Source organism: Plecotus auritus (assembly GCF_963455305.1).
Source record: "Plecotus auritus genome assembly, chromosome: 7".
Taxonomy (NCBI): Eukaryota; Metazoa; Chordata; class Mammalia; order Chiroptera; family Vespertilionidae; genus Plecotus; species Plecotus auritus.
The window spans coordinates 44969970-44989351 of record NC_137774.1 but is presented as its reverse complement, the minus strand read 5'-3'; the positions used below and the strand labels follow the sequence as shown (position 1 = coordinate 44989351).

General features: G+C 48.7%; 2 protein-coding genes across 3 annotated transcripts in view; both read right to left on the bottom strand.

The window, feature by feature from the left end:
• Positions 1 to 16107, bottom strand: part of POLR2A (RNA polymerase II subunit A) — a 28163-nt gene extending 12056 nt beyond the window's left edge. Inside the window, exons 1-17 of one of the 2 annotated variants that reach the window (XM_080679509.1) lie at positions 16028 to 16088; positions 15631 to 15831; positions 5968 to 6100; positions 5678 to 5814; positions 5411 to 5584; positions 5012 to 5293; positions 4513 to 4674; positions 4164 to 4384; positions 3852 to 3984; positions 3237 to 3361; positions 2920 to 3130; positions 2201 to 2410; positions 1947 to 2115; positions 1672 to 1766; positions 1320 to 1523; positions 946 to 1168; positions 294 to 477 (exon numbers count right to left, since the gene is read on the bottom strand). In XM_080679509.1, coding sequence (XP_080535635.1) covers positions 294 to 477; positions 946 to 1168; positions 1320 to 1523; positions 1672 to 1766; positions 1947 to 2115; positions 2201 to 2410; positions 2920 to 3130; positions 3237 to 3361; positions 3852 to 3984; positions 4164 to 4384; positions 4513 to 4674; positions 5012 to 5293; positions 5411 to 5584; positions 5678 to 5814; positions 5968 to 6100; positions 15631 to 15723 — 2756 coding nt within the window. In that variant the 5' untranslated portion in view covers positions 15724 to 15831; positions 16028 to 16088. Of the gene's footprint in view, positions 1 to 293; positions 478 to 945; positions 1169 to 1319; positions 1524 to 1671; positions 1767 to 1946; positions 2116 to 2200; positions 2411 to 2919; positions 3131 to 3236; positions 3362 to 3851; positions 3985 to 4163; positions 4385 to 4512; positions 4675 to 5011; positions 5294 to 5410; positions 5585 to 5677; positions 5815 to 5967; positions 6101 to 15630 lie in introns of both variants that reach the window. The other variant, XM_080679508.1, reaches the window with a different exon arrangement.
• Positions 16108 to 17776: 1669 nt separating this feature from the next.
• SLC35G6 (solute carrier family 35 member G6) lies at positions 17777 to 19159 on the bottom strand (the record flags this gene model as incomplete). The annotated part of the gene is given in 10 exon segments (XM_080677381.1): positions 17777 to 17881; positions 17884 to 17996; positions 17999 to 18066; positions 18068 to 18213; positions 18217 to 18402; positions 18406 to 18456; positions 18458 to 18531; positions 18534 to 18621; positions 18625 to 18669; positions 19091 to 19159. Coding segments are annotated over 10 exon segments (945 nt in total), but the record flags the coding sequence as incomplete, so codon positions are not given.
• Between the last annotated feature and the right edge of the window lie 223 nt (positions 19160 to 19382).

Sequence of the window (19382 nt, the reverse complement as noted above, 5' to 3'; positions counted from 1 at the left end):
CATTCTTCAGGAACAGAGCTTTGGAGACAAGAATCCTGGGCAGGGAAATATAAGATCTAGGCCAAAGGACGCCAAGGGGACCGGAGCCTGTGCCATGCCCTCTAAGCTTGCTTTGTGCCATCACCAGGAACAAAACTGTGATGGGTCTCAACTCTGCCATAGCACAGGCTGCTGTCAGAGGGTTGGTAAGGTCCACTGCAAAACACATCCCAGGTGATCTGCGTGGGAAGGGGAATCCTACAACTCTGGCCTGAGCTGCTGGAGGGAGAACCACCCGCCTGCCACCTCCTCACTTCTTCTCAAAAGCCTTGTTGGAAGGCTTAAGGGTAGCCAGGTTCTGGAACTCCACGCTCTCGCCCGCCAGGCCGTCCTCGCCATAGCGCAGCTGCACCACCTGGTTGATGGAGTTCCGCACGGTGGCGTCATACTTCACCATCACCGACTCCATGGACTTGATCAGCCGCCGCTGGATGTATCCTGGAGGGAGGTAATCAACTATGAGACCCAAGAGAAGAAGAGGCTGACAAAGCCCCAAGAGTCCTCCCTATCTCAGGATGAGCCTTGCTGGTTACTCTGGAGCCTTAACTGACCTGATCCTCAGAAGAGCCAGCTAGTAGCCCATCATCCCTGAGGTCTCGTATGAAAAGCTAAGTCCACTACCAAATGGAACCAGGGCCCAGCAATAGGAACCAGCCCCCATGCGATAGGTCAGCAGCAGAGAGCCCCGAGGCTCTATCCCTCATCTGAAATGCTATATAACAATCAAATAAGGGCATCTGCCTAGCTCTTGAGCTTTAGACTCTATTTTTTCCACGAAGGCCAAAATCATATCTCTGGGAACAGAAGATTTTAGCCTGAGAACCCCCAGTCCCTACCCCCAGGTACTTTTTGCCTGTGGTACACCCTGGTACCAGCCATGGAAAACCCTGAATCTGAAGGCCTCACCAGTCTCAGCAGTCTTGACAGCTGTGTCGATAAGCCCTTCACGCCCACCCATGGCATGGAAAAAGAACTCAGTGGGTGTGAGGCCGGCCAGGTAGGAGTTCTCCACAAAACCACGGCTCTCAGGCCCATAGTCATCCTTGATGAAGTGAGGCAGAGTCCGGTGCTTGAATCCAAAAGGGATCCGCTTGCCCTCCACGTTCTGCTGCCCGACAACAGCAATGACCTGGGAAACACGAGGTGGGGTACATCTAACTCCCTCTGCCTTGAGAGTGAGTTCCCAGTGTTCTTCCCCAACTGCTCCCCCAGCAACACATACTTTCCCTCCCCTCTCAACCTTCAGTGTTGGCCCCAATCTGAAAAGATAAGGCTCCCACCTGGGAGATGTTGATCTTGGAACCTTTAGCTCCAGACACAACCATAGACTTAAAGTTGTTGTACTCAGACAGGGATTTCTGGGCAGAGGAGCCAGTCTTGTCTCGGGCGTCGTTGAGAATGCGGTTCACCTGGTTCTCAAATGTCTGCCGCAGGGTGTTCCCTGGGGTGGGCTCCAGCTCGTTGTTATGTGCCTTCTCGATGACCTGGGTGCAAAGATGGAGGCAGAGCTCTCAGTGAAACACTGATCCCTGTCTTACTCCCCTTCTCTCTAATCCTCACACCCTCTTTGTTAATTAAGTTCAAAGTCCATGAAAGGTTCCTGTTCAGTCTTTGCCCAGCCTTCCCTCTCACCTCTATTACATCCTGCTTGGCCTTCTTAATAGTGTTCTGAATGTCCTGGTAAGTCTTGGAATCAGCAATAGAATCCCCAATGCCAATGGTATGACCTAGAGATAAGGAGAAGCATCAGCAACACCTTCTTTGGTCTCTCATGAACCATGGGACAGAATCACAGCCGAGAGAAGAGGAGGAGGAACACACAATCTAAGGACTGAGAAACGGATGGCAGAGAACAGTGAGCAGTGGCAGAGGATTCGTAGAGGGCTTGGCAGAGCCCCTGTACTTACCCTCAATGAGGAGCCAGTTGTTAATGACAGTCTGAATGTTGGAATAGAAGAGGCGAGTGATGTCATGACCCATCTCTAGGTAAGAGATGTGGACCAGCGAGCCAGCTGATGTGCCCAAAGACTTCTTACACAGGATGCCCATGATCAGCTCCCCATTCTCCACCACCACCTGCAGACAGAACACCCACTCAAGGCCCCTGCTGGGGTTCCCATGTCCAAGTCCTGTCCCCACACATCCAGAATCCAGGCCCTACCTTAGTGTCCCCAGGAGAGATGTGTTTATAAGGGCCGCTGTCCTCGTCGTCGGGGTGGGTGCTGTGGGTGCGGATACAGTTGATGTGGCCTGGTATGATGAGGGAGAAGATCTGCTTGCCTGTCCACAGGGGCCGGGGCTTCAGGATGGCCGGCTGTGGGACCTTTCCATCCCATGTGGACAGGAACATTAGGAGGTTCATCACTTCACCCTGTGAGATACAGAGCAAGGAAGATGGGAACTTAGAAATGCAGGCCTCAACCCTTGGAAATGCCAGGGGAGGCTACCTTGCCCAAGGAGGAAAGCCAGATTTTGGAGGCAAATAGATAAATGTTTTCCAAAATTTTAATTTAAAAATTTCATTGTCATAATGAGACTTAAAAAACACACACCAGTATAAATTACTTATAACAATTAAGAAATAAGTGAAAGTAAAAAGTAGATAAACAGAATTTTAACAAGATCACTTATTTTCCCCTTCACCTTTACTTCCCAGACAATACCTGCAATTACATGACATTTTATGGAATTAAATGGGGAGCTGAAGTCGTACATCCTTTTGGCCTCTGATCTTTCCTAACTTACATTCCTTCCACCTCACAAGCAAGATAACCTCACAGGTCAGGACAGAGCAATTCAGGGCAAACGTCACAGTTCTTCCTATCCAACCCCAGCCTCACAGCCCGGAGCCCCTGTGCCTGCCCAAGCCAGGACACACACCCGCTCCAGGAAGACGTCTCTCTTAGTGAACTTGCGCACTGCAGTGAGCGTGTCCTGCACAATGCCCATGACAGGCCGATTGCTCTGGGGGGTGACAATCATGCGTGGCACCATGGCAAGCTCCTGGATCTCAGCCCGCGTCTCCAGAGACTGTGGAAGATGCAAGTTCATCTCGTCCCCATCGAAGTCAGCATTGTACGGAGTGGTCACACTGCAGTGAGAGAGAGAAGCCAGAGTTGGGAAGATGCCTGACGCCTGCAGCGAAAGCACAGGGAGCAGCCCAGCCCCAATGTGACGCCCTCAGCCAGCGGACTGACCTAAGGTTCAAGCGAAAAGTAGACCAGGGGAGGATGCGGACCCGATGGCCCATCATGGACATTTTATGCAAAGTTGGCTGCCGGTTGAAGATAACAATGTCCCCATCGCACATGTGCCGTTCCACCTGGGGAGGTGAAGTGTGGAAAAGTCTCGGTGAAGGGGGGTATGCTAAGGATGCAATGATGGTGGACCTAAAATGCTTTGCAGATGGAAAGGGATGATACTTTGGTATTATTTCATTTGAAACACTTATCAACCACCCTCTGTGGGCCGGACCCTGATAGATACCAGGTTACCAGAGATGACTAAGAATAGTACCCACCAACCCCAGGGAACTCAGTCTGGGGAGAAAATTAAGAGATCCTAAACAAGAAGCCTCTGCTCTGTTGCACCCTCTTCCCTGCCATATGTACCCCACAGGCTACCCTTGGGTTTATGTGACTCCCACCCACCCAGGATGTCGGTGGCTAACAACCACAACCTAGCCTAGAGCAGCAGTTTTTTGAAAAGAGAGTCAATGAGTCTGGATCCTAATAAACAGGAGAGCCACAGCCAGCCTCCGTTCTAGGCAGCTTCCTGCTCAGGTGAGTACGAGGCCCTGGCCTGTTCTGTACCTTATAACCAGTCTGTAGGTGAAGGTCACTGGGCTTGGGGTGGAAACGCAGGTCAATGCGATCCCCATTGTCTCGGATGATGTACTTGGCCCCTGGGTACTGGCTGTTCCCCCTGCGTACTAGTTCCTGAAGTCTAGGAAGGAAACATGAAATAAACAAAAAACTTTCCAGAAAGCCCTTATTGGTGTTCCTCAAAGCAAAGCCCCAATGGAAGCCAGCTTCTAAACTTTAATGCTCCCTTTGGTTCACTCCAAGCCCATTACCCTCAGGTCTCCCCTGCAACTCCAGGCAGGACTGCTGAACTGAGCACACCTGTCAATGTTGAAGGGGGTGACAATCTCTGCAAAGGTCATGTTGGCAGCAATGGAGCGAGGCACGCCAACCTGGTCAATGGAGAGGTTGGGGTCGGGGGTGATGACTGTGCGGGCTGAGAAGTCCACTCGCTTGCCCATCAGGTTCCCTCGCACCCGGCCTTCCTTGCCCTTTAACCGCTGCTTCAAGGACTTGAGGGGACGCCCAGACTTTTGCATGGCCTATGAGAAAACACAGGGTGAGGAGCACCCCAGCAGTCAGCACTGGCCCCTCCTCCAGAGCTCGGAGGCCTCGTGCTGGCCCCCTACCCTATCCTCTCATGCCCCGAGTAGCGAGTGTGCTGACTCACGCGAGGCAAGCCAGGCAGCTCGTTGTCCACCATGGTGGCCACATGGAACTGGAGGAGCTTCACGTCCTCTGCAATGACGTGGGCCGCTGCGCCGTTCTGCTCATTGCGCCGAAGCTGATTGTTGATCTTCACGATGTCGGCCAGTTTGTGAGTCAGGTCATCCTGAAGTAGGAAGTCAGCACAGTCACAATCCAGCTCCCACTGAGCACTCAGCACCTCTGGTGTCCTCATCCCACCCTGAGAAGCAGAGCTGACCTCTCCTTTCAGTTACAGAAGCACCTTCATAAACTTGAACCACCTTAGGGACCTTGTTCAAGGTCATACAGCTAGCAAGTGGCAGGGTATTTTCAGACTCAGATGATCTGTCCATCATCCATGCACATTGTACTCTACCACTGGCTCCTGTACACATAACCCCCTTACCCCCGGGGCCCCCTCCCCTCCCCTCCCCTCAGATACCTGCCAGTCAGCTGAGAGGAAGAGTCCAGAAGCCACTGACCTGGTTGCGGGCAGAGCCCTGCATCACCACAGCAGGCCGCACAGAGAGTGGAGGCACAGGCAGCACTGTGACGATCATCCACTCGGGCCGGGCATAGCGCGGCTCCATGCCCAGCACAAAGCACTCCTCATCGGAGATGCGTTTAAAGATCTCATGCACTCGCTCAGGACTCAGCAGGATCTTCTTCTCTTGAGAGTCTTCATTGACGTGCTTCCACTCTGCATACAGCTCCAGGCCTGAGCGCCGGATCCTGGGCTGGTACCGCCCACAGCCACCATGGCCCTTCCAAGGAAAACGAGGCGCCTTTAGAACCCAGGGATCGGGCCACTTCCTCCACAGCAGGCCAGCCTCTAGGACACCTCTCCCGCCCTCCCCACAGTGCCTCCCAGCCCCAGCTACCTTTTCTTTGGTCAAATCCTCATCACCTTCAGGTTGCTCCACACCAAACTTGTTGTCCATCTCCTCCCCACCCTCGCAGATGTTTTTGCCCTTACAGAGGTCATAGACGTGTGTGAGCCGCTTCTTGGGCTGCCCCTTAGACTTAGCCAAAATGTCCTTGATCTTTGGGTTGTTCTGGGGACAGAGCAGAGCAGTGTCAGTTGGGCCTGCTCCTCTGCCCCCGCACCATGTAACCCCTCCCCTAGGCCACGGCCCATCCCCACTCACAGAGTCCACAAGCAACTTGGAGCAGAAGAAGCAGACACAGCGCAAAACTTTCATTGTCTTCACCAGGAAGCCCACGTGAAACACAGGCTTGGCCAGCTCAATGTGACCAAAGTGGCCAGGGCATTCTGTCATGTTTCCTGTGGGAACACACACCTAACATTTTTCTCCCAGTTCTCACCTCAGAGACTAGGTCTCCAGGTGTCCCCACCCAGGCCTGGTTTTCTTTAAGGACTTAAGTTCCTCCTTCCCTTCACGATTCCACACCAACTCCCCCGCCCCCCAACACTCACCTGCACATGTTTGGCAGCGGCCAGTTCGCTCAATCACCCCTTGCCTCGGATCCATAAGCCCCCCAAGCTTGGGGCGGCCTCCCTCAGTTGTCTCAGGGTATTTGATACCACCCTCTGTCACAGACATTCGCTTCTGAAGGAAGAAAAAGGCCAATAACAACTAAATAGGATTCCTTGTTTCCAGATTTTACATACCTAAAACCTCAAAGACCCACAAGCTATTGACAGAAGATTAAGCAACTTTATCCTGGAGTGAGGAAAGTGGGGGGATCAGTATGTGAATCCCTCTGGAAATAACCAAAATTGAGTATCACAAGTCAAAACCCTGTCCGCGTCACTGTCTTGAGTTAGGGAGAAGTGATCAGACCAGCATTCGGTTAATCTCAAGCTCCACGTAAGTTGCTACTTCTAGGACATGAACACCAGACATCCCTCCAGGTTGAATTCTAAGCCACTAACACACATAGGATTGAACAGCAAAAAAAAAAAAAAAAATTGTTTTAAGAAAACACACACACACAAACACCAACAATGCCTGTTTCTTCCCCAAAGCTGAAATCAAGCCCAGAATCTAAGCCCCTGGCAGGAGCCTCTGTTCCCGCTGGAATGGCACAGGTGTCCTGCTTCAAGACATGCCTGACAACTCTATGATGCCAGGTACCCCATCCTCAAAACCTCCCCTTCTCAAGGGTCTGGCCAGCGTGAACCCTTCCATGTTCAGATAGAGATCTAAATATATATAAAAGCCTAAGTGACCATTACAGCCAGTTGATCAAATGACCGGTCGACCAGTTGCTATGATGCGCACTGACCACCAGGTGGCAGACGCTCAATGCAGGAGCTGCCCCCTGGTGGTCAGTGTGCTCCCACAGCCAACCTCCCATGGCCGGCCAAACTCCCGCAGTCTCTACCCCTGGCCAGCCAGCCCCGGATAGGGACTGGGCAAGACGGCCCCGATCGGCCCCAATCACTGGCCAGGCCAAGGGACCCCACCCATGCACGAATTCGTGCACCAGGCCTCTAGTTTTACAATAAGAAAGGAGAGCCAGGAGCTAGAGTGAAGGGTTGGTGGAAATTATTTGGAGCAGATGTAAACCCAGGCACCTCGCAAGATGAAGGCAGAGGCAAGGTCTAGAATTCTGAACAAGGTAGAGCCAGGAATCACTGGCACCAATTCAGTGAAAGAAAGGTTGAGATGGAAGAGCTCAGAAGTAGATACGAATGGAAGAAGAGATTTCTGCCCTGGGCTAAAGGTCGGTTGAGGAAACCTTTAGTTTTCACACACCGACAACCAAAGACTTTTAAAGTAGGTAAGCTTTTTGGTCCACTAAACTTCCAAAGGGAAGAACTTAGACATGAGAAACCTGAGGCTGGTGAAGTGAACTGCTTGAGGAGCCAGCTCACAACCCTTTCTGATCCAAAATGTACGCTCACCCCACTCTACCATGCTGCAGCATAAATGACAATTTAACCTCTAGGACACATCTTCTTGGTGCCAAGTGCAGTGCTAGCTGATTCATTCTATTTTCATAATTTATAAAATACGTGCCACTGTCTTTATTTTACAGATTACAAAACTGAGGCCCACGGTCATGCAACTAGAAAGCATTAGAGCCAGAATTTGCCTGTGCATTCTTTCCACTGCATCGTGCTGGGGGGAAAACTGAATTCAAATCAGCAAAGGCCAATGATTATGAGTGCTTATTATACAGCCATCTTCCTAAATATCCCATCTCCTTCCACTACCACCACCACTCCTGATGAGACCCTTCTCTGTCTGGGTTTGTTGGACCACTCCTTGACCATCTCTCTTTATACCTCTCTGGCTGCTGCTTCTTAGTCTCTTCCCAGGCTCCTCTGCCTTAGTCTGCTCCTCCTTAAACACTGCTACTCCCCAAGGTTTCAGTGCGTCCACACTCCTCACAGCACTCTATAGGCTACCCCATGATTTTCACTATACACTGATGAGGTCCAACTTTCCTCCAGGCATCACCCTTCTTTTGGATTTCACATATGAAACTACTGCTAAACCCCCTGCAGATACCTACTGACAAACCAAATTCAACATGTCTAAAATCAAACGCCTTTTCCACAAAAATCTCTCCTTTTCCTTTAGTCCCCTCTAAGACAGTGGCACTCAAGACCCAAACCAATACTTAGCCTTCTTACTGTTAGGTCTGATCGAATAATTGAGTGAACATCCCCTCCCCTGGGAACCGACCTTTAGACCACTTCACAACATACATTCCCTTTTGCTTAGCACTTGCTAAGACCACATTCCACCTGCTAAGACCATTCCCCTCAGGACCCGCCCAGAGAATTCCCCACTCAGAAAAAGCCCGCCTAGAAAAAGCCCCCCTAGAGTCCTTTAAAAATCTGACTCCCTGTCCCTGGATGCTGGTGCCATTTTGGGGCTCAGCCCATCTGGGTATCCAGATTATCTAATAAATTCGTAATTCTTTACCCCTTTTGGCTTCGTGTGTTCCTCCTTCGGCGACCCTAACACTTACCCTCAGGCATAAAACAGTAGAAAGAGCATGAACGGAAGTCAGAGACTCCTGGTTTAGAATTATGAACTATGTAATCATTAAGGACTTAATAAGCCCAGGATGTAATTACCCCATCATTCACCAAGTACTGGTGTATCTCATCTGTAACTCCTAAATATTTGAGTTTTGCCCCTCTTCTCCATCCCTACCACCACTGCCCAAGGTCAGGCCTTTCCTTTGTGGTCCACATCAGAGCATTCCATAGGTCATTAATCTATGTCTCTCCAATCCATACATGCCACAATTGGGGTGTTCCCTCTAGAATGGAAATCTAATCTTCATACCCTCTTATCCTCAGAATGATGTCCAAATTCAGCAAGACAGCTTACAAAAGGGTTTTATGATGTTTTCACCTTTTTTTCTTTTTCCACATCTGTAACAGAGTTCCCTGTGGTCCCCCTATCACCTAGCTGTGTGCTGCACTCCTCTGGGTGTTTGTACATGCTATTATACATGCTTGAAATGTCCTTCCCCACAAAACAAACTGCTATTTAAAGACTCAGCTCAGGCATTACTTCCCTTTTTTCTTTTCTTTTGGTTAATCCTCACCTGGGGATATTTTTCCATCTTTTAGAGAGAATGGAAGGGAGAGAGAGAGACAGAGAGAAACATCAATGTGAGAGAAATACATCAATTGGTTGCCTCCTGCACTCGCCCTGACAGGGGCTGGGGAGTAGCCTGCAACCAAGGTACATGCCCTTGACTGGAATCGAACCCGGGACCTTTTGGTCCTCAGGCCAACACTCTACCACTGAGGGACCTTTTGGTCCTCAGGCCAACACTCTACCACTGAGCCAAACCGACTAGGGCAGGCATTAATTCCTCAAAGCCTTTCCACAGCCTTCCAAGACAGACTGGCACCCCTTCTCTGTGCTTCTGCAACCCCTCTATCCCTGTACATCTCATTCAATGAAATTATCTACTGGGGTCTGTCTTCCCCATAGATTTTAAGCATCTCTTGGGCAGGCAGCATTTCTCTACCATCCTGGATCCCATGGCTCCCAATGAAGGTTTGTTAAACTGAACTAAACAACTTAGGACTTCCAAGACAGGGAAGCACCCTCAGAGAACTTGGAAAAAAGAGAGATTGTTCCCTGCCAGTCAAACCAGTAATCCCCTCATAATGGATCTGATTGGCCACAGCTGGGTAGAAATTAAAATGTTCTACAGCTGCAAGTCTGAAGAGGTTCTGAGCACCCATGATACTCATCAACATGACCTGATGAAATCTCAGGGAGACAGGTCTGGAGGGTGACTGAGTTCACGAAGTTGGAACCCCATCAGCTGCACTGTGAAAAACACAGGGAGTTTGCTCACCTTGAATGAAACACAAAAAAGCCGAAGCAGGTCTGAGTCTGGCTGTGAAAAGAGATACTACAGAAAGCCTAAGGGAAATCTCACTTAAAACTTTTCGCCTCCCTCTGCTCCAAGTGCATGCTGACCAAGCCAACCACCTTCTAAGGACTAATTCTGCTTCCAGGCATTGAGACTGGGCCAGGGGCTGTCCTGGAATGTTCTGGACTGTCCCTCTACCATAAATTAACAAATTGTCGTTCTGGATTATTTACAAACTATTTTAGCCCCCAACCCTTTATCCAAACACTAGGTCTCACTATCCACATGATAAAGGTTAGAATCCTGAGGAGTGGCCGGTCCCAGGTGCCCCTGAGGTCACAGAACAAGAGGTGTGCCCTAGATTGTTAGTAAAAACTCTTTCTCTTTCCTCTGCCTTTAGCAAGTACACAAGGTCCTTACATCTTGGCTTCAACCCATTCTTACAACAGATTTTAAAATATATATATATATTTATTTAATATACTTTTACTGATTTCAGAGAGGGAGGGAGAGGGTGAGATAGAAACATCAATGATGAGAGAGAATCATTGACCAGCTACCTCCTGCATGCCCACCACTGGAGACTGAGCCCACAACCGGGCATGTGCCCAGACCGGGAATTAAACCCAACCTCCTGGTTCATAGGTCAATGCCCAACCACCAAGCCACGCTGGTGGGGCAACAGCTTTAATAGGTATCTCTCCACCCCATTTATGCTTCAACTGCCAAAGAGTTCTCAAAATTCCCTGTCTTCACATGCCCCTCCTTTCCAATAAACTTCTTTTCACTCTTTAAGGCCCAATTCAGCCCTGGCCAGGTAGCTAGTTGATTAGAGCATCATCCCAGTATGCCATATTGTGGGTTCGATCCCCAGTAAGGGTACATACAAGAACCAACCAATGAATGCATAAATAAGTGAAACAACAAATCAATGTTTCACTCTCTCTCCCCCTCACTCTAAAATCAATTAAAAAAAAAAAAAAGACCCAATTCAAATGTCCTCTCTAACTCTTCCTAGTCTTATCCACACCGTAGCAAGGTCCTCAGTCCAATTTTTAATTATTTATTTACACATTTTCTCTCCCACTGGACTATAATCCTTGAAGGCAAGGACTATGTTTCATTTATCCTTTCCATCCTCAGCGCCTAGCACAGTGACCAGCACATGGTAGAGGCTCAGTAAATATTTGTTATATGTATAGCATATCCCTTATTAGATAGTAAGTAATTTGAAGACAAGGATAACTTTTCTGATTCACCAATGTAGCCCACACTACCTAAACGATAGTGTGGGCTATTACTGTCTTAAATCCTTCTTGGAATAAGCTGGGGTATAAATAAATTAGGATATGCTTTCCATGGAAGACAGTTGCTTTTAATGAGTAGGAGTCAATGCCTTCAAATGTATTCAAGCACCCATTTCCCCTGACTTTGCACAAGCTTTTCATAAACCCCAGCACCAAACCTCCTTGCTTCTTTCCCCTTACTCGGCAACATCAGAACACTTTTTTTCTTCTTCCTTTTGAGAGGAAAGGAGAGGGAGAAAAAAATATTGATGTGAGAGACACATCGATTGGTTGCCTCCCCCATGAACCCCATCCAGGAGCCCGAAACCTGGGCATATACCTTGACAGAAATTGAACCTGACTCTTCCGTGCATGGGACGACATTCCAACCAACTGAGCCACACTGGCCAGGGCCAAACATCTTTTAACAGCAAAGACAACAGCTTTACCTTGCAGCCAATTCTCAGAGCCATCAGTACCTCAATATACACCCCACCTCAAGACTTAATATGAGAAAATACTCTACCCTTAAATATATCTGTTCCACGAGAGGATCGTTACCCATCCTCCTCCTACCCAAAGTGGAAATTTCATTCCCTCAAAACTCGCCACTGTGACTTGGTTGGAGCATCATCCCATGCACCAAAAAGCCACAGGTTCAACTCCTGGTCAGGATACATAACCAGGTTATGAGTTCAATCCCTCTCCCCAGTCAGGGTGCATATGGGAGGCAACCGATTGATGCTTCTTTCTTTCTTTTTAAAATTTATTTTAGAGAGGGAGAGAAACATCAATATGAGAAACATCACTTCTCTCTCCCTCCTTTCCTCTCTCCCCACTCCTCTCTTTCTCAAATCAATAAAAGCATATCCTCAGGTGATTAAAAAAAAAACAGGAGCACTATATAAACAACAAGCAATGACCCCTGTAAGTGTTGTGAACAGCCTTTCATGCTTTTTAAAAAATGAAAATGTTCTCGTTTTTCATAAATGGGGCCTCATTCTGCATCCTGTTCAGTAACGCTTTCATTTATCCAGATACCTAAACTTATCGGTCCAGTGCCTTAGTGTCTCAGTAATTTTCACAACACTCCCTAGACCAGTGGTCGGCAAACTCATTAGTCAACAGAGCGGCAAACCGCGGCTCGAGAGCCACAGCAGTTTGCCGACCACTGCCCTAGACAAAAAAAACACACACAGAAAAACACCACTTACAAAGTACTTAGATCCAAACAGCTTAAGTATTTATGTCCTACCAACTTAGCAGCCATTTGAAAAAATACACTAAATTGAGAAAAACGTTTTTAATATATTAAAGCGTTTTCCCCCAAATAATCACCATTATTTACTTACGATACCTGCTAGGCACTGCACAACTTCCCAAATCTTAGAATCAGATTGGACAGGACCACCCTATTTCTTGTTCTACACTGATCTTGTCCAGAATTTAGCAACTGCTAAAAACCAAGCTTCACAAAGATATGACGTCATCTGAAAGGGTTTGGTGCCACCTAATGTTGAAAAGGAACTACCTGGCACTAGTAGTTCCAGGTGTGCTTGTTTCCAGAAAATTTAAAATCACTCACTGGGTACCTGTGAGTTTGCTGCAGTGCCTCAGCAGTTTGGGATTTAATCTATTGGGAAGGTCTTGTCCTACTGTAAGAATAGAACCTGAGTTATTCAATAAGATTCCTATTAGTAAATTAATATTTAGGAAATTTATAATTTCAAACAATGTTCCAATAAAATACTTCTACATGTATCTTTGTGTACTTGTCCAATTATTTCATTCACTCATTTGACAAACTTTTTAATTACATGCCTTATGTGCCAGACACTATTTGAGATGCTGAAAGAAGAGAGTGAAAACAGTCCCTTATGAAATTTACATTCTATCGAGGGAACCAAAAACAAACACAGAAAAACGAATTCTCTCAGGTAGTGACAGGTTATGAAGTAAAATAAATCAAGACCAGGGGTTATAGGGCCATGTGACTCAGTGGTTGAGCATCAATCCATGAACCAGGAGGTCACGGTTTGATTCCTGATCAGGGCACATGCCTGGGTTATGGGCTTGATCCCCAATAGGGGTGTGCAGGAGGCAGCCGATCAATGATTCCCTCTCATCATTGTTACTATTTCTCCCACCCTCTCTGAAATCAATAAAAAATATATATATATTTTTAAAAAGACTAAGGGTTGGTAATAGAATGCAGAAGGATGTCATTTAAATAGGGTGGTAAGGAAAGAGGTCCCTTGATATGGCACCTGAGCGGAAAACCTACTGATTATGTTAAGGAATAGGCCTGAGGGAGTCTGGGCAATGCTGTTCTAAGCACCAGGAACAGTGAATAAAATCTTTGAGGGAGGAATGAGCTTGTAATATTGGAAAAAACAAGCAAATCAGTGTGGTTAAAGAAGAGCAAAGAGGAGAGGAGATGGAGAAGCAAGCAGGGGCCAGATCATTCAGGGCCACAGAGGTCACAGTAAAGGGGCTTGGATCCTTTGAAGAGGATCAGTGAAGGAGAGAGATATGAGGAAAGGCTCTCTCTAGGGGCTCTGCACTCTGTAGGAGAAACAACTGGGGCTGGGCTCCTGCAGTCCTCTCTGGGAAAGATGATGGTGGGGTAGACCATGGTGGTTGAGATGCACACTCATAAATGGCTGGATTCCAGACTTACTTTTAAAGGCAGAATTGATAGACTGGCAGATGGACTGAATGGAGGTTGTAAGAACAGAGAAGAATCAAAGACGGTTTTTGGCCTGAGCAACTGGATGAATAGTGGAGCCATTGCTTGCTTGCTAAAGGCAACATTAGGGGAAGGGACATGTTCAAGAAGTAGTAGTGCTACACCAAGGAATATTCGCACTAAACTACTCATAAAACTGTCACTCTCCTCCAAAAAGGTTGTATCAATTTATCCTCCTACCAACAATGGATAAGCATGCCTATATCCCAATAATTTTGCCAACAGGGAAAAAAATGTTAATTTGCATGTTCTTATTAGTAAACTGATTATTTTTTATTGGCCATTTGTACTACTCCTGTGAACTGCCTATTCATATCTTTTAATCATTTGTCTAGTAGATAGATGTGTGCTTTTCTTACTGATTTGTAAGTGTTCCATGTATGTTAATAAGTCTAATCCTATCTGTCACATTGCAAATATCTATTTTTTAGCTACCCATGGTGTCTCTGATAAACAGAAATGGCTCTTACTTTATGTAGGCACTCAATAAAATATACCTATAATGAATTCATTACTACTGAGGGTTTCTATCCCTGGTATCAACCCCTCAAAGCTTTCTATATTTTTTAATGTTTTATCATTTTCTTTCAGATTTCAACCTTAACTCCATCTAGAATTTCTGTGGTATGGTGTGAGTTCAGGAGGTTCTAACTCCAGACACAGATTTCACAGAGCTGAGCCTTCTCCTCCAGCAACATTGTCTCCATCCACAAATACAGCCATTCAACTCCATTCTCTTCAGCCAACTGGCTCCCTCCAGTTCACTTCACAAAAGGAGTCCAAGTCACCAACAGCTCTCTCCTAGAACTACCTTCCTCCTGGTCTCTCTTGCTTCCATGCTTAGCACTCCCCCCAAATCGGTTGGTCACAGGACAACCAAAGCAGTTGCTTTCCTTTTTAATGGAAAATTGATGTTACTCTCTTGCTTATGATTTTCCAGTGGCTTCCTATTGGAAATAAATTAAATACAGATCTCTACCATGATTTACAATATCCCATCTGGCCTGCTTTACCAGCCCACTTCCATAATACTCTTTCTCACCCACTGAATCCCAGCCACAATGGCCTCCTTTTGGCCCCTGGGACACACCAAGTTTGTCCCTCAGACCTAGATGACCGGCTGCTTCTCTTTCAGGTAATGCCATCTTCTCAGGCCTTCCTAGACCCTGACACTACCCTGACATCACCTCACCTCAGTGACTCTCCATCGAATTAGTTTCCCTTTATTTAAGGTACTTGCCATTAACTAAATTATCTTGTTCGTTCATTTATTTGCATGTATTTTGTTGGTTTCCCCTGACCCTTCCCACAGAAAGTGCTCTAAAAGGCAGGCCCTTGTCCTTGTTCAGCTCTGCATCTCCAGCATCTATTGTGTCTATCACAGAGCAGGTGCTCAGTTAATATTAATAGACGGGGGGGGGGGGGGGGGGGGAATCTGGAGCCCAGCTTACCTAAACTTGCAATGGGCCCCTAAAATTCGTCTGGTTTCGTTTAATGTCGGGATCTCTGCGATGTGGTGCCAGTCACCCTTCTCACCCTCCAGCCTCACCTGCGGCCAGGCTAAGGCCCCAACAAAATTTAACTCTGAGAAGCTGCTAGGCTGGACCCCACATTGCCTAGGCGTTGCTAACCCATCCCCCCTGCCTGTCGCCTAAGGCTGCGAGAAGCGCCAAGTTTCCGCAGCCAGCGTCAAACCCCGCCCGCAGCACAGGAGGGAGAGGAGTGCAAGGGCAGATCCGCTTACCAGTTCATCCGGGCTGAGAACTCCGAATTGCACTCTCTTGATGGTGCGCAGAGGGCATGCGCTGTCCCCGGAGGGGGGGCCACCCCCGTGCATCGCGGAGGCAGGCGCGCTGCGCAGGCGCAAACCTTACTACAAAAAGCCTGCGCCGCCTCCGCTTAAGTGCTCAGACCCCGTCGGGGCGGCCACCGGGAAGGATCTTCCCTAAGTAGGGAAGAAAAAGCCGGAGGAGGGAAAGGTTGGGGGAGGGAAGGAGGCGGGGAAATAAAAAGGAGCGAAAGGAGTTTTCCTCCCTTTTTCCGGAGATTTTTCGCTTCTCAAAAAGGAAAAAAAAAGAGGAGGGGGAAGGAAAAGGGTTCAGAGGGGGTAGAAGAAAAAGGGTAACGAATAAATAGTTAACCGGGCTCCTGAACGGCACAGGTTACGGCAGTTTGTCTCTCCCCCTTCCGGGAGCCACCTTCTTCTCCAACCGTCCCGGCCGCGCTCTCGGCGCTTCTGAGAAGAGAACTGACCGAATGACGCCTTTTATAGATCCGTCCCTGCATCCCCGCCCCTTCCTTTCCCGCCCTCCCTTGCGCTACAAGGCAGTCTGCTCTGGCCCGCACGGGGGCGCGCGCTCCAGTCGTTGCTCCTCCCTTCCCGACTCCTGGGTTGAGCGACCTTTAAAGTGACAGGGGGGAAGAGAAATTTAATCGCTCCACCTCCCTAAACTGCTCACTCCCGCACTGAAGTTTAAGGTTTAAAGGATCGAGGGTAAATATAGGCTGCTTATATTCTAGTTTGGAGTGTGTTTTCATCTTCAGCAAAAGTTTGTCATTAATATCCCCCCCGCCCGCTGGAAAATGGTCTGTTCTGTGAATCGGTAATGAAGAAGGCGGGTCGGCCGGGGTTCCCGCAGGGGGTAGTGCTGGGGCCGTCCTTGGTCATGAATATGCAGTAATCTAGCTGAATATGTATGAATAAATCAAGATGGCAAGGCCGATTGTTTGTCCGGAAGTAGCTATTTGCCGAGAGGCCTCCTGGGACGGGTGGGCATCTTCTGGCCGCTAATGGAGGAGCCCTGTACAGAGCTCTAGTGCGGGATCCCCGGCCGGAGCGGCTCAGAGAGACCTCAACTCAGGCCTGTCCGGAAGGAGGCTGGCCGCTGTCTGGGAGGGAGATCACGGACCGTGACAATCCAGGAAAAGCAGATTAGCCCTGGGGCGGGACGCAAGCCCTGGGGGGGGGGGGGGTTCAGGATCTAAGCATCTGAACGTTAGGGAATCCTCTCCCTTCTAGAATATTTCAGAAAAAAGGTAGGGGGTGGGGGGGAGGGCTTCCACTATCCTTCCAAAGCAGAGATGACACAAACTGTACAGCCACATTCAGAGTGATGCTTGTTTGATGTCAATGTCACGTCACCACCCCAAATTGGCCGGGGATGGGGGACGGATTGGGGTGGGGAGAGGAAGGGGGACACAACCACTGGGAAGGGAAATCTCACTCAAGGAAAAAAGGCAGACTCCCCCCAGCGCAGCTGCTTGCTCTGTTTGCCTGAAAGCTCCAAACACCCCAGCCCCATTGCCATCTCCCTGTGCTGAGGTGAAGAGCTCCCCATGGCTCATGGCCTGCCTGCCTCAGCTCCTTTGATCTGATTCTCAGACAGTATTTCTTATTATTCTCTGATCCTCTAACCCCAGCCTAGATTCCACATCGCCTGGACCCCAGGCCTGTTCCAGGTCTTCCAAGCAGTCCCTTTCCACCAAGTCCCCGTTCCCCTCCACTCCAGGGTCTATCCCTGTCCCACACCAGTTCTTTTCCAGTCACTTGTTCTCCCATGTTTTTATTCCAGTCTCTATTTGCCCTTGCCTCCCCCCCCACACACACCCCATCTCATCATTGATGTTTCACTCTCTCCCTCTTCCTTTCTCTCTGAAATCAATAAAAAAAATATTTTAAAAATTCCTGGGCAGGGCACATGCCCAGGTTTCAGGCTCAGTCCCCAGTAGGGTGTGTGCAGGAGGCAGCCTATTGATGATTCTCTCTCATCATTGATGTTTGTCTCTTCCTTTCCTTTCCTGTCTCTGAAATCAATAAAAACATTTTTTAAAATAATAAATTCAATAAATAATATATTATAAATTATATTTATAGAAAATATAAGAGAAGGTGCCACAGTCTCGTAGAGCACATAATACAGCTGCATGCGGGGGGGGGGGGGGGAGGGCACTACCACCTCAGAGTGCAGGATAGTGCACACCAGGGCAGGGTGGGGTGGGCCTTGGTGACCGAATAGCTCACACACACAAAGGAGATCAGAGCAAGGATCACCACTGCCCTCACACAGCTCCAACTCAGAGGATCAATGGGCAGCAGGGGGCAGGAGAAAGGCCTGGTACACAGCCCACAAGATCCATCAAGCCAAACAGGAAGGCCATTGCTGGTAGGCAGGAGGGGAAGCCCCAGCGATCGTGCCATGCCGCCCAGAAAAGTGAGCACATAGCTTAGAGCCATGTAGAGGCCCTTCACCCCCTTCTGTAGTATCCCTAGTCCAGGTCCCACAATGATGATTAGTCCCACGGTGCTGCCCAATAGGCCATACCAGTCCTAGTGACTGAGACCCTGGCTCTCAAGACAGAGGGCGAAAAGAACAGAGCAGATGATGGAAGAACCTTTGTGAACAAGGACAGTGTTGCCAGCAGGCATCACCTGAACTGCACTGTAGACACATCCAAGGCTGAAGAGAGAGTGAGGGTATACAGGCAGGGGCAAGGCAAAGGGGAGGTGGAAGAGGCATCAACAGATGAGCAGCTCCAGCAAGGATAAGAGGAAAATCTGGTAAAGACGCCTGGGAGAAGGGGCCCACGAAACCAGCGGGCAGGCCCCCGCCCAGCAGGGCCACAAGCAGACTCTTGGTGACAGTACAGGTGCCAGGGGAGGCTTGGGCAGAGTGGAGGGCCAGCCATAATGACTGGGTGAAGTTGGCAGATTGACGTAGGGGTGAGTGCCAGCTTGTTAGGGAGAAAAGAGCTCAGGCATTAGGGCAGCCATAGTCCAGGTGACCTGAGACAGGGCAAATGTCAGGCTGGCGTCTAGGACCCCGTGCGACAGTAGAGGGGCAGGCTATCTTGCTGAGGAACTCGGGAGATAGAAAGGGCCTGAAAGATGGATGAGGTAGTACAGTGTGGTAATTCAGCAGGAAGTAGGGAGTGAGTAGTCCTGGAGCACTGTGTCTCTGGGTAAATTGTTCCTGGGAGGAGAAAAAGAAGACCCAGCAATGCTCTGTTGGTATGAGGAAGAGGAGGTGGCCTCTGATGCTATGTGTTGATGTGATGTCACAGGTTCCAGGGACATCTGGGTAGACAATTGTGAATTTCATTTGTTCCTTCTCTAGGACAGCTGGGAAGTGTTAGGGAAGGAGGGAGAAGGGAGCAGACAGGAGTTATAAGGAAGGAGGCTATGCCCCCTTCGCCCTCACACTCACCATCTTTCCTTGGACTTCCTCCACTCCTCCTGGCTCAGGGCCCCTGGGACCCTTTAGAGCTCCAGCCATTGTGACCTGATTCCACGGGGGTGGGGTTCTTCCCTGGAATCTTCCTGAGGGTGGGTGGGAGGTTCCTCCCTGGAACCTCCCTGAGATGGGGGTGGGCCTATTTTCTCTGTGTCCAACTCTGCTTGCTTTACATCTATGCCTCTATGATTCCAAAGTTCTTCTGATTCTTTTTTTCTCTTTAAGACTAGCTCTGTGATGAGACATCTTTGGTTTTAAATTAATT